Below are 14,668 nucleotides of genomic sequence, written 5' to 3' on the forward strand. Positions count from 1 at the left end.
AGGGACAAGCAAGGGTGCTTAACCTCTCAGTGCACTCACAGAATAGGTCCTGAGTCCATGCTGGAACTCAGCAAACAAATGGGATGACCAGAATTTACAAGGGAAATTTCTAGCTTATGTACTATTGTCATTTACTGTAAGAAATGAAAGAAAAAAAAATATTCATCTCTAGAGATTATTTACCTCGCACCCAGTTGTGCACTTGGAAATTACTGTACCCTAAAACAGCTCTGATAAGCAAAGATGAAACTCAAATAGCTAAAAGGGAACTAAAAGAGCTCTTGCTTAGTATCAAATCCTGTTTTAAAACTTTCTGCTCTTAAAGACATCCTGTTTATATATTTAATCAATGAACTGGATGTAAGACAAACAAAAATGGGCTGCAATCTTCTGTGAAATGCATATTTGCAGAGATGGAGTAACTCAGCTTTTAAAGTAAACAGCTAAACAGCCTGGGAAATTCCCAAAATTCCTAGTAGATTTTGTTTCTGTTTCTCTGTGAACAGTGTTCTAATTTTTTTTTTTTTTCTCTGGGAACATATAATGGTTCAATGGTAGGCATTTAGAAAACTCCCTTTTTTAATGCTCTTTCCTTGCATGGATCTAATCAAAGAATTCGATTTAGTAAGAGACTCTGCCTCTGACAAAACCTTACATCTGACCTCCTGTGAAAATGAGTTTCTGGATAAAGAAATCTTAAGGGATTGCTTTGTTTGTTTTAAGATCTGCTTTCTTTTAAAGTTCAATTGCAAGCCTTCTCCAAAGAGAATAAAGACATGGGGACAGGAGGAAATATTTTGGATCACCAGCGTACTCAATTCATCCCACAGGAAATACATGACATTTATCCCAAAACTAAATGGGTTGCACACACACAGAGCAACCCACAAAATTGCTTGTATGCATCTTTTCTGCTGCAAGGCTTTCTGATGTCTTTCTTCTGACAGGTAGAAACTTCTTCACACGTATATATCAAAACCAAGTACAAGTTATAACTATTTATTCTTCTACTAACACTGCTACTTCTCTGTGACAGCCCTTACATGATATTTACTCTGATGTTATTACATAGATAATGATACCACCACTTTTAAGACTTTGCATCTGAGGTCTGAAAAAAAAAAAAGATTCTTTATTTCCCTAACCCTCCCAGCAGCCCTTCTCTGTATCTGTACTAGTTTTGGTTCACCTTTCTTTATCATGGTTGAGCAGAAATGTATATAGTATTTCAGATGAGGTCTGGCCAGGCTCTCACATAATTACATTGATATATCTCTCTTTAAGAACACAGATACACAAATAAAGATATAACCCCACCCCTATGCATCTGTGTGCCTATTTTTCCTCCTTTTTGCTCCACTGCATTGGTGCCTCAGCACCAGTTGCTAATATGCTTTTGCTCGTTCCTTCCATTAGCATTTCCAGCCCAAGAGTCTCCACCTTGTGACACACATTCTTGTGAATTGTTCTTTGAGCGTGTTCTTCAAGTTGTGGTACCATGGCAGGATGCTAGATAATCTCATCTATGTTCCCTTGTCCCCCGAAGGCTGGAGCAGGTGATCTTTTAGGGTCCCTTCCAAGACGGGCTGTCCCGTGACTCTATGATTCTATGAATAATGGCATTTCTATTCCCTTCTGCAAGGTCATGCAGTCTCTTTTGCAGGATATTTCAATCTTCTTCTGTAGTAACGGTCCCTTTGTACCTGAAGTGTTTACCAAAGATACTAAACAAGAAGAGGTCTGTAATCAATCCTCGAGAGCCTCCACTTATAAACAATTTCTTAGCCTAATAGCTCACTTTTCAAAAATAACTTTTGCCATTTTCCTTCAGCTAATTCTACTTTTTCAATAGCTAGTCCTATTTATCAATTCTTGCATAACTTCTTCAACTTGTATCTTATATGGCACTGCATCAAATATTGAAGCAGTGTCTTGTTGCTTATTCCTTATTGTCAACTATTTACCTGAGACAGATAATAAATTAGTACCAAGATTCAGTCTATAATGGGAAGACAAATTTTAATAATCTGCTTATCCCAAGAGAGACTACTTACAACCCTTGCTTAGAATTTCAAGAGCTTTGATATTTTAATAATTTAGAATAATAAAAACATGACAATAAGTTCATGATGTGACAGTTAAAGGACAAAGCTTTTCCACCTGACTGGAGATGTACCCACACTGTGTTCCAGGGGAATGGTCTGGGTAGACTTAACTGAACTGCAGCCAGATGGGTGTAGCAAGCTCTACCTGCAGTCTGTAGAACTTTCTAAACACATACAATAAAGGCTCTCCTACTGCAAATTTAAAGCAAACACACATTTTACAGATGTCATTTTCTCTTTGGCTCCATGAAGAAGCTGCTTCAGGATGAGATAAGCTGTGACACTGGAGCATGGTAGCCATTCAGTACTGACTCCATGAATCAATGTTTTTATTCTACACCAAGACCTTCGTGGTTTAGTTTTTCCACTTCTAACACTTCTAAAGAGAACAGTAATGATTCCTTTACAGCAGACCAAACTCATAATTAGCAGGAAACAGCTTATTTGCAAAAGCTATGCCAGCTATTTTCACAATACATTTGATGTCATGATTTGAAAATTCTGCAGTGAGAAAAGATTCCTACACTACCATTACAGTTTTTTTCCATAGGAGCTATGTAGGAAAAAAATACCTGAAAGAATGCCAGCAATGGAGCATGCAATCGCAGGGATGATTGTTACTATGCTTTCTTTACTAAGAAGTACCCACTTCCAGGGAGCCTGTAGCTATTCTTGAGTTAAATATTACCTAAGTGAGTAAGCAAAGTACTGCATGTCCTCTGAGGCAGCTGTAGGACCGTTTCTACTTCCAGTGAAATCAACGTAAATCCCACATTTCTGCAAAGAATGAATCCAAATTCTTTCACTCCCTTATGGATGTGTGCCCACACCACATGCTGTATGTACATGTAACATGTTTCTCCAATGACCACTTGACAGTAACCCAGGGTTTACAAACAGAAAATTCCTACCCTCCTATAAAGAGAATAACATTTAGTCTTTGTGATAGAAAATAAACACCCCACTTCTCCTGCTAATCAGACATGCTTCCTTCCTGTAACAGGAATTATATCAGTGCACTGATGGGAAGAAGAGAAAAGGGATTTTTTTTAATGGTTGTTTTATCTATCACTTTCACTGGGACAGAAATTCAAGACTGATTCACAGATGGAAACCCCAAATGCCATGCAGCAAAGCATTCATCTATGGACAGGAAACAGTATGGGTTTGATAGGCTACAGTAAAGGTTATGCCACCCTTAAGTACTTTTTAAAAGACTGCACAGACACCTTCCTTAATACTTGGGGGACAAAACAAGGCACACAGCAAAGCTTTTAATCATATACAGGGTATACAAGTGAAGTGCAATTTCTATATAGCCCTACAGATCAGCCTTGATCCTCTAATACTGATTCCATTAAGGGATGTTTCACCAAGGTATGTAGAAACAGAAAGAAGAAGGGAAAAAAAAAGTGGCATTTGAAATAATGAGACTACAAAGGCTAGTGCAAGTACCAAATGCAGATGAGATCAGGAGGCACTGCAGAAGGAGCACTAATTACAGTAACTGGTACCAGGGCAAAGAACACAAAGTCTGTAGAACAGACTGGTTTAAATTAAGTTTTTTTAAAAGGTGTACTGTCAGTGAGATTGGATGAGTACACAAAAGCGCTTATAAATGTTCACAGGCATGAATGTAAAATATCAGTGGGAAGGAGCAAAACTTTCTAATAAGCTGTCTTGAGGTATAACAATTGATCTCTGTTATATGAAAAGTAATGGGAAGCTTGACTTCGTCTTTCTGTTGATTTTTTTTTTAACTTTGGAGGCTAAAATTAACTTTTTAAAATATAATAATTTTCAATCTGACCCAACTAAACCCAAAAGAAATCAATAGATAAATAGCTGAATTGGACCCAGTCTGTTCCTCAAATAAAGTCTTTTGTCTGTAAGTTTGCAGCAAGCACTTTTCTTCTTCATTAGACTCACAGAAAATGCAAAAAAAAAAAAAATCTACACTAGATCTAGACAAACTGTAATCTTCACTGTGAACCTAAGAGGCAAAATCCAGCTTTGTTAGCAACTCTCATCTACATGACACATCCACAAATAAGACTGCAGCTCGCAGTGCACCTCACATGAACCATGATCTGCATATAGAAAAGATCTTCCCTATTTACCTGCATCTGAAAATCACGTGGATGTGATACAGGCCACATTTTTGTGGGGAACGAGTCAAACCAACTGGAAGCTTTTTGAAGCTACAGTACATCAAGTGGAATTTTAGCCATATATAGATGTGAAACCCTTTTTTTTTGATGGTGTAACACTGCTGCAAAATGAGAGGTTTGGATCTGAAAAAGAATTTTCTGTTGCTTCCTTAACAAATGGGCTTTTTCCTTTCTGTTCTCCTTTCTGGTTCCCTATTCATGTAAAAATTATCCCAGGCTCCAGAGCATACTTTCTGTTCTGAAGGTTCCTGTAAATCAATATCCTTACGAACAGCTCAAGCAAAAAGTGTAATTGCTGCATGCGTAGGGACACATAAGCCTGTGCTTTAACAGCTCATGGTCCTTGTTGACTCATGATTCAGCTATCACATTAGTTCTATAAATATATCAGAATGTTGGACTTAAGTGGCTTGGGATACTAATTTTGCTCACTTTTACTTGAGGCTCCCAGCTGCCTTTGAGCATTAGTCACACAATATACTGACTGCTGAAGTGCCTTAGTGCCTCATATCGTATAGAAGAAGGATGCAAAAGGCCCTTTGGAAATATTCCTGGGAAAAAAAGTGATGCAAGAGATGGAGAAAAAAGCAACCCATGCCCTGCTGTTACTAATGGACATGATGCACAAGAAGAGCTGGAGTTACCCTGAGGTTGTGGGAAAAAAAGTGGGTACGGTGAGGGCTCCCACAGGACTCCCAGCCCTTCCAAGGAACAGCAACATATTTTTGGACTTGGGTTGTTTTCTCCATCACACAACATCACTGAGGATTCTGCTGCCTCCCCCTGTACACTCTGCATAGACATTATACAATTAATAAAGCAATGAACTCCAGTGCAGACACCACGGATTAAAACTTTAACTGCAGAACAAGAACAGTGCTTACTGATGGGAAATCTACAACAGAACTTGGATATAACACCAAATGATAAGCTGGAATCAGTATCTAGACAGATATTTAGAAAAGTAAATATGCAAGGAGGAGGATTTTACACAGGGAACTAGAATTCTGCTTCTGGAAGAGAGCATCTGTGGAACAAAAGTATTTAGAAGGATTCTGCTGGGATGGACTGACTTGGATTACCTGATTTTTCCTCCCATTTTTGAGGGTCCACAGGGCTCCATATGTGAGACCAGCTTTGTACAGTCCTGACCTCAATTAGATACTTTCCAGTCAGCAGCACATACCTAGTTAAGAGCTATGAAACATCCCCTCTCTCCCTTCATCCTAAATTGTAACAGATTTTCCCAGAGTGAATGTTGTTCATTTCCACTATGCTCCTTTTCCATTACATCTCCATTCTGCCCAAATTACACAGTGGCATCCAGTGCCTGAGGCAATGTGGGTGTGTGGATGAATATTCATAAGATAACTTCCATTCATAAGGGTGACACAGAGAATGGTTTCAAGGACATTTTCCAAAATCTTGAACTGTACTGAGACTTTTGTTTTTCTAGGGAGGGACTGCAGCAGATTCTCTCTGTGGGATGACTCAGTTCTTATGGGACCATAAGGGACTTTGAAAACAGCATTTAGGCGGCAGATGCAAATCTTGGAAATTCTCTTGGGAACAACCTAATAATTTAAAGAAGCCAACAGCTCATCTGGAATTTCTAGCCTAAGACAATGGTACAAGAGGACCCTTTAGAAGGCAGAGCTGACTACATGGTTTCCCAGATTCTGTCTTGGCACTGATCAGCAGTGCACCATTCTACTAAAGAAACTAAAAAAAAAAAAAAAAGTTTTAAAAAAATTTAAATGTTGATATTTCAGATCATATTCTGCTGATAAAATCCGTGATCCTGGCAAGGGGAGAAATTGATCCCATGAGTTTAACTGAAAAAAAATCCAAATGCTGAAGTGAGAAAGTTGGCAAGGGGAGGAGATTTTTATTATCCAAAGGTGCTCTTTGACTGTGAAATACTGTGAGAAAAAGACTCTTTGCTGGATCCCAAGCTACAGCATCCACATTTCAAGAGGTTGACACTATTAGGAATCTTCAGAGAAAGTAAACAAATTTTTCTGTGTATTTCTCAATAACATTGCAATCATACTTCCTTTTTGTAACTAAAAAGAAAAAGAAAGCAGAATGTTTTTCTTTCAAGCAATTATCAAACACCTTCAGTGTGGACATAGAACAAAATACTTAGCAAAACTCAGTCCACAGCCATAATCTTCCAGAGGCAATAAGCAAGACGAAGGAAGGATGAAGATACTTGTTCATTTCCAGTGAGTGCATTAAAAGAGTAAATTTTAAAATCTGCTTTTTAAAACAATGTTTAAAACCATCAAACTTTGTTTGTTTTTCTTCCACACAGAACAGACAATCATCATCAGAAGCTGACCAAGCCGTATTTTAGGATATAAAACACTCCAAGGACTAATGCCAGCAAGGCTGATGATTTGGAGTATTAAAGACTAAGAAAACTCTTTTGTTACACACACTTCTAAAGAGGAACCAATGACGAGGTGATAAGTAAATAATAGAACAACTAACAGGAAGATTAACACTAGACTTTGGGATTGACCAGCAAATGGAAAGCAGAGATGCTATAAAGACACTGATTATTGAAGAAGGTGGAGAACATTATAGAGATGAGACATCACTTTTATTAACCAAACCTGTTTAGAGAGATAAAACCCAGCAGCCAGATCATGACATGCATAGGTGACAAGTGACAAAGGGGTACTGGCAGTGGATGTGTGGGAGAAAGACATCCCAGTCTGAGGTCGGTACTTTTCCCCTCCATCACTCCATAGTGGGCTGCACGGCACTTTGACATTTCCACAGGCAAAACCATGGCTTGAAGAGTCTACCAAGTTAGAAGCTGCTGTTCAAATTGTCTTTTTTTCCATACTGGTGTTTTCCTGAGATTCAGAAGACTGTAACATTTCAATGTGGAGTAGAGCTGTGTGGTTGAGTCCAGCCCTCTTCCACAGAAGAACTGCACACTAGGCAGTTCTTCGAACCTCCTGTTAATGGCACTTTCACACTTCACATTGAGAGGTGATTAAGGAGAGCACTCATCTTGGTAGGCAGCTGGCAAGTGCATCAGGCCTTGGTATGGTCACAAAGTTCATGGTGCAGTGCAATAGTGGACAGATCTTTTCATGATCCTTCAACACTTCACTCAAGTGTTTCATTTCATCTGTTAGCTTTCCGATTTCTCTTTTCAGGGAGGTATTTTCTTGCTCAAGAGACTCATATTCCTGGAAGGAGGGGAAAGAAAAAAAAACCAACTTACAGTCAAAACATTCCTTTCAGTGCTTCCACCTTGAGTATATTCACATAACAGTAGAAAAACACTGTGGTTTCTTACTACAGCTTACAAAGTGCTAAGGAAAGACAGACCCAGCCTGGGTGCTGGAACAGGGCAAGTGCTTTACAACCTGTGCCTTGACCACACTGCAATTCCTTTAATGGCCCTGGAGACCAGGAGGTGCCACTAGCCCTCAGAGTCCTCTAGGAGCCCAGGGCTGCAGGCATGGATGGCTGTGTCCCCATGGTGGCCTCTTCCACCCTGGGCTGCCTCTGATGGGAAGGGCCAAAATGGACTCTGCACGGTGAGATCAGAGAAAATGAAAGCACTGAGTGCCAAGAGGAGCTGGGAAAACCCAGTGCCTGGCACTGCTGGTGAGAGAAGGGCACAGGGAAAAGCCATTTATCCAGGCTTGCACAGCACATCCAGTGCTCTCCTCCAGGCCTGCCAGGGCTTGTAGCCACCTTCTCAGAAGCCCAAGAGCTCAGGAGGAGGAAGCATCATGCTTGAAGCCAAATTCATTTTATCACCAGACCACTGCCTTTGGTTATCCCTGACCTAGCTGCTTTTGAGCTAAGGCTTCTCTGGCAATAAATAAGCTACTGTTAACTGCAGGGGAGTTTTGAGTTGCTCTGCAGCATACATGTGATGGATGCAAGACTCCTGTGTGACATTTTTTGATAACTGTGTGTCTCAAGTGTCCCTGCCTCTAAGCCTCCCCATCCCAAAGAGAAGAGAGCTAGAGGTTCAGAGCCAGCCCACTGAAAACCTGCAGATGGATGTCTCGCAGCTGGCCCAAGGCTCAGCATCCACCCACTCAATCTCACCTCCCTGGGAAAGCTTTCGAGCAAACTTCAAAGCCTCCACGTGCCTTAAAAAGCAGCAGGGAGAGCCTCTCATGCAATGTTCTTCTGGGCAGCCTGGCACTGCCTCTGCTCCCCTTTGCTGCAGAACTTTGGGCTCCTTGCCCTCCCTCACACCACCTCTCACAGAGTGAAGCAGGCACAGTCCTAACACAGTATTGCAGCCAAACTCCAGCCAAGTTGTCCAACCCCAGCTGTCATTCTGCTCATCTCTTGTTGCCCCAAATCCCGTGGTCCTGGGTTTTGGAATAAATGTTGCTGTCCCATTGCTCTGTCCCATTTTCAGGGGTGAGACTGTCACATTGCTGTTGCTAAGAATGAATGTCTATTCAACCAGATCTGCCTACACCTGGCAAAACCTGTGAGCCTCAAAATGAAGATTCTCAGCATGAAGAAGATCCTTAAGTTCAGGGGAAACATCAGAGAGGCTGCAGGATGGCACAGGGCCCAAAAATTATTCCACAAAAGCCAGGGGTTACCCCTTTTCAGAACTACTCTGCACCTGGCTTTCTCAGGCGCTGACTCAGAGGAGATCTGGGAAAAACCAAGCCCAAAACTCCCCACATTGTCCCGCTTAGTCTCTGCTAACTGCTGGCAGATCCTTCCACAGTGAGAAAGAAAAAAGCCTGTGATAAACCTTCAGAGCTGAGCAACTGACTCAGCCACAGTGGCAGTGTGCTGCAAAACTGACACTCACCCCAAAAGCTGACTCCTGGCTACGAGAGCACTGTGGTGTGAGGTAACATCCAAAACCAGAGAGAAAGGATCCCTGTCCTCCAGTGTTTGCACTGGGGACACAATAAAAGCACACCACATTGTAATATTAAGAGCTTCTGGAAGAATCAGTTACTTTCATTTTATCTGTCTGAACACCCACTGTCACTTTTCAAAGCATACAAGTGTAACAGCTAGCCAAGCTGAGCTCTCATGCTTGCAGGTTCCCAAGTTCCTAAGAAGCCTTTTCAGCTGGGTATGCCTGGGAACCCCACTGCTGAGTGGCAGCGCCCACACCACAACTCTAGAACTCATTTAAGCCAGCATTGCCACTGCATGGTCCCCTCCTCTTCCATCACCTTCTGCCTCGTAAGACAGCAAGAATTCATCCACTGGCACAGCAAATGTGATAAGCTTAACACTAATACAGAAGAAAATGGTTCTGGTTTAGCCCAAAGGAGCCCTGTGATCTCATTCTTTGGGTGGTCACAGGAAGCGCAAAAGAGGGAGGATGAGGTGAGGGCTGGACCATGTCTCTCTCTTCCTAGCAGTGTTGCTGAAGGCAGAGCTGCACTGTCCAAGAGCAGCAACAGTGTCTGGGAGTTCCCAACTAGGCATCCCACAGCTCTCTGTGCAGGATTATGTGAAGAAAGGCCCACTCCTGCTTAAGAATTCCCATTCATTGTAAAGTCCCGTGCTTGGTACCCAAGCCATGCCTGCAAAGCACCAAGTATCCATTCACCTCGTGAAGTTTATCTGCTTTCTGAGTTTGCTTCTTCCGGCTCCTCTGTGCAGCAACTCGATTTTTTTCTCTCCTCCTTACTTTTCTGTCATCTTCTTCACGACTCTGGAAGACATCAACCAGAAACACTTCGCTAGTTTGCAAGGTGCACACAGAAGATGTCCGAAGTCGAGCGTGTAACTTTCAGAGAACGAACACTTCCAATTTTACAGCGCTGATCCTCGGTCTCCCAGAGACCTCACGGTCTCTGCAAAGAGCATCATATCCCTCTGCCCCGCTGCACAGGCAGAACCGAAGCAGAGGGGTGGAAGCCGGCAGGCTGCCCGGGGGATGCCGCAGAGCCCCGCGGGCAGGGGCACCGCTACTGATGGGGGAAGCTGGGTACCCGAGCGGGGACCGGCGCTCCCGCTCTGCCCGGCGGGCAGCGCTTTACACCTGCGGCCGACGGGGCGGAGGTGCGAGCAGCGCGGAGGAAAGCCCTGCTCCCTTCCCGGCTGCCCGCGGCTGGGGAAAAGCCGCTGCCCGCGCCGGGCCCCGGCGCTTTCCGCGCACCGCCCGCGCTCCCGCCTGGGAAGAGCCAGCACGGCGGCCGCCTCCCGGGAAAAGAAGGGCCGATGCCCGGGGGCAGCGAGCATCCCTCCGCGGCGCTGCCCGGCGTGACTCAGCCCCACGTGCCCGCCCGCCCGCAGCCCATCCCCGCAGCCCATCCCCGCCGGTCCTACCTGCTGGCCGCCCTCGGCCGCCGCGCCCCGGGACAGCGCGCTGGCCCCCGCCGCCGCCGCGGGGCCGGCGCACGACATCCCGGCGCCGCCGAGCCGCCCGCAGCGCTCCCCCGGCCCGCGGGGGAAGGAGTACAGCGGCGGGGCGGGCCGGGGCGGGCCGGGCGGGGGACGCGCCGCCCCGGGCCGGGGGTGCCGCCGCCAGGTGCCGGAGCGGCCCGGGCGGAGCCGCCGCCCACATGGCCGTCACATGGCGCACCGGGAACCCGCGACCACCCGGCCGCCCATCCCGCACCGCTCCCCCGCCGGGACCGCCCCCCGGGACCGCCGGATCTCGTCAGCCGCCGGCAGCCGGGGGAAAGTCCGGGGCACGGCGCTGCCGGGCAGGAGCTGCCTGAAAATCCCCCCGGAGAGCCCCAGCCCCGGGGTCGGCTGGGTTCGACGCCCCTCCGGGAGGCCCGACTCGCTCGTTCGCCCGCAGAAATGAACTCCCCGCGGTTTCCCTCCTCTCCAGGCTGCCCCGGGACCGGGCTCGTCCCCGTGCGTCTCCCGCCGCTCACCTCCGGCCGCTCCTGCCCGCCGCGCTCCGCTGACATCGGCTCTCTGAAGCGGCGGCAGCTCCACATGCGGGACAGCCAGCTCAGGCCGGGATCGTGGGTGTGAGGACACGGCATCCGTGCTGGGATAAAGCGATTTTCACTTTCGCTACTCACCCTGTTCCTTTAAATAATAAGGAAATGCGACAGACTTCTTGTAAAGGCAAAGCCAGACAAAGACTGTTGGAAATACAGTTGCTGCAGACAAAAATCTTTCTCTTCCACTATTCTGTTGAGAGTATTTTAACAGAACACTGTTTCTTTTACATCTCGGAACACCTTCCTTGCATTTTAATTGCACAGTTATCTTGGCCTTATGCTCTGAAAGGGGGTGTTTGCACTGACAGCTACTTCAACATCCTTGCTCTCCTGCAAAAGGATTTATAACTCTTGTACCCTCCTGGCTGTGCTCAACTCACAGAGGTGAACACATGACCATGTGAGGAGGGTACGTGCCCCCAAACTGCAGGGCAGTCAGTCATAAAGCTCCAGGTATCTCAATAAATCAGATACTTCCCTATTTTTCTGGTTTCCTCAGCAGCTTGAGTCATCCAGTTTAGATGAAGTTAAAGAGTTGGCAAACTGAGTAAATACAGACTATCCTTCCAGGAAGATCTGGCTAACAGTTCATGCTAAAGGTGAGGGAACCATGTTCCCCAGAGTCCATGAGTCAAAATGATGTCTGTGCCGTGGCACAGGTTTCCTGGTAGGATCTGGGACTGTGACTAAAAGACTTGAGCACGACTTCCTTGAAGTGCTTCTTCCCAGCTCTTCCACCTCAAAGCAGCTTCTGTCTCCACCCTCCAGGCTATCCATGCATTTATTTGATTTTGCACTTTTCAAAGAGCTTCTCCAACCCTGGAGGACCAAGTCCCTGTGAGTCTTCCCACCCTATCAGCCATGGGAAGGTGGCTGGTGACCACAGCTGGAAGCACGGTCTTGCCAAAATATCCTGACCTAACCTGCAGCCCCAGACTGTGCTGGGTCTCCCAAGCATTTCACAGGGCATTCCCTGGTTTCTTCAAAAGCAGTCTTGCTTCTTTCTCTCTTTGTCATCTAATGTGCCAAGAGCAAGATGTTCACTGAGGGCTGCTCATGGAGGCAGCAGTAAGGTGTGGGTTCAGTGCCATTCTCCAGCTGAGGGGATCCAAACCAACACCTCCTGGAAAGCAGTCCTGACCACCAGGCAGAAAGTTGTTAGAGAATGAATTGCTCTCAACTGCTCCTTTGAAACAGCCTAATCTTGCATTAACTACACCTCATGCAGCTAAAGGAAATCAGTACATGAGGACATGAGCAGGACAGTTGCTTAAAAAGAGAGCACTGGGATCTTGCTGCCTTTGTAGCTTAAGCTCAGTTGAAATAAACAGGACTAGAAGCCAGTATTTTCACAAACTCGGGGAACAGGTATGTTCTCTTGCTATGAATCGTGGATAAAACACCTCAACAGCCCTCTGGAGTGATCTGTGGGAAAGAAGCTCCCCTTCCACAGAGGGACTTTGAACTCCATGCTCTAGGAGCAATGCTGCTGCAAATGGCACCTGCACCAGCTACCTGACAGCTTCAAATCATGAGCAGCTCACCAAGAATTTATAGTCCTGAATAAATATCCACTTCACTGAATAATTCCCAGCAGCTGCAGAATAAGGTTTCCAGGATAACACAAGCATGGGACAAGCCAGGGGACAGTCCCCTTGAGCCTGAATAGTCTGTTCTTGTTCAGAACAAATGACAAAGGAAATGACAAGTCAAAATTTGCTTGTGGGAACAAGTTTCTACTTAGTATTAAAGCTATCTCTGGTACATCTGTAGAAATGCCTACACAGTAATTCCAGGTAGTGCAGCAGCGAAGGCAGAGCGTTTCTGCGCAGGAGAGAAAACCAGCCCAAAAAGCAGCCTAGTCAGCTGAGCTTAATTTTATAATGGCATTTTATCAGTGATTTTTGTCTGCACTGAAGCAGCCTACACACATGCATACTAGTTTCTGATCACAGCTTAGCACAGCATGGCTCTTCTGGAGAATGGTACATGTCAGAACTGGGTCTCAGAGCATCCAGGCTTCCAAACAGATGTCAGTGTCCACGTGAAGATTTCTGGAAGAGGAGCTTCCCCTTTACAGTTCGTAATCCCCTTTGTTCAGAAAGTAAACACAGCAAAACCATGCGTAGATACAGCTCCAATTTGCAAGTTTTTCTTGGCTGGGGATGGCCTAGCCTCACGAGCAAAAAGCACATTGCAGACAGGACAAACTAACAGTGAGATGTTCTGTCTTGTCCCCAAAAGCCAAGAAATTCAAACTCAGTTTGCAAATGAACCCAAGCATACATCACCACTGAGCTGTCTTACAAAATTCAAAGGCTATATAAAGAAAAACTACCAGACATTTCTTGATGCAATACCAATTCACCCCAAGTTAAAAATAAGAAGCTTGGCTGTTGTGCCATTTCAGTAGAAGTCTGATTAGACATGTCTTGCACAACACTGCCAATTCCTATGAAAAGTTAACTGAAGGACAAAAGGCTACTGCGGTGGGGAAAAAATGAAATGTTTTATATATTTCTGCCAATGGGAGGGACAGCTAGTTGCAGGCATCACTGGCTGTAGAATTTTTTAATAACCATTGGTCAAACTGCTGAACATTCATGTTTAGCTCATCATAGAACTTGCATTTAAAGGGAGGTTCTCTTTCCAGTGCTGCTTCACCAAAAGTAGCCATCAGATTTTTAAATTCCTACTTTATACGCTGCACTTGGAATCCTGATTGCTTTATATTTTTCTTTACACAGTCCACTTGGCCAGTATTTCCACATGCATTTCTCTTCTTCCACCCAGTTGCAGTTGCAACACAGGCTATGGAACAAAATATCAACTGCTCTGAGGGCATCCATTCTCACTTACTTGAAATCCTGTGCAGACCAACTATCCCTTAGCCTCTAAACAGAAACATGCACTGTAGCGTGAACCTCTGGATTTATTTATTAAGTCTTAGACCACAGTGCTTTCCCTTTTTATTTCTTAGGGCATTTATCCTACCCCAGCTATTTCTGACAGAACTTCTTCAAAGAGATGCCTCTATTTTCTGTACTTGCCTGTCATTTGCAGAGAAGAGCAGAGTATCTTCCTATTAGCAGAGGAAATGGCCAAATACTGTAATAGTTGCCATGCAAAATCTTGCAGCGCTCACCTTAGCCTAGCAACACCCAGGATCTGTATGAAGAAAGCCGTAGCAGGGATTTTCAACGCCGCACACAGCACGGGCACTCAAAATAGCAAGTGGCTGTGTGAGAAGCCATCTGAGCCACAAGTTCCACAGCCCTGCAGCTCCAGTCCCTCTCACATCCTGTCCTCTCTTACACGAGAAGCTTTGCAGCCCCGAGATTAATAACACTTGTGAGTTCAAAGGCAGTAAATGGAACTACTTCAGTTACTCAAGCCAGAATTTAACACAGATGTCCTCTGAAGTACGCTCACTGCTCAGCCACCATCTATTCCAGAATTA

The 14,668-nt window shown here is 45.1% G+C and overlaps 1 protein-coding gene across 2 annotated transcripts; it reads right to left on the minus strand.

Annotated features, from left to right (window-relative positions):
* Positions 1 to 6,862: 6,862 nt before the first annotated feature.
* Positions 6,863 to 14,540, minus strand: BATF3 (basic leucine zipper ATF-like transcription factor 3). Of its 2 annotated transcripts, none has more exons than XM_030269101.4 (3): positions 11,134 to 14,540; positions 9,855 to 9,959; positions 6,863 to 7,485 (listed from the first exon to the last, which is right to left on the minus strand). In XM_030269101.4, the coding sequence occupies exons 1-3, from the start codon at positions 11,245 to 11,247 to the stop codon at positions 7,300 to 7,302; spliced, it is 405 nt and encodes a 134-aa protein (XP_030124961.4). In that variant the 5' UTR covers positions 11,248 to 14,540; the 3' UTR covers positions 6,863 to 7,299. The 2 variants fall into 2 exon arrangements, with proteins under 2 accessions (XP_030124961.4, XP_072783645.1); XM_072927544.1 differs by lacking the exon at positions 11,134 to 14,540 and adding an exon at positions 10,577 to 10,754.
* Positions 14,541 to 14,668: the final 128 nt, after the last annotated feature.

Source organism: Taeniopygia guttata, chromosome 3 (assembly GCF_048771995.1).
Source record: "Taeniopygia guttata chromosome 3, bTaeGut7.mat, whole genome shotgun sequence".
Classification (NCBI taxonomy): Eukaryota; Metazoa; Chordata; class Aves; order Passeriformes; family Estrildidae; genus Taeniopygia; species Taeniopygia guttata.

What these genes read in the sequence shown, in the direction of transcription:
- BATF3 (XM_030269101.4), bottom strand. Translation starts at nt 11,247, where the DNA reads ATGCCGTGTCCTCACACCCACGATCCCGGCCTGAGCTGGCTGTCCCGC. An exon ending in GCGGGCAGGAGCGGCCGGAG is followed by an intron (nt 9,960 to 11,133) that starts GTGAGCGGCGGG and finishes GATGTCTTCCAG; the next exon opens with AGTCGTGAAGAAGATGACAG. An exon ending in AAGCAGATAAACTTCACGAG is followed by an intron (nt 7,486 to 9,854) that starts GTGAATGGATAC and finishes CCCTCCTTCCAG; the next exon opens with GAATATGAGTCTCTTGAGCA.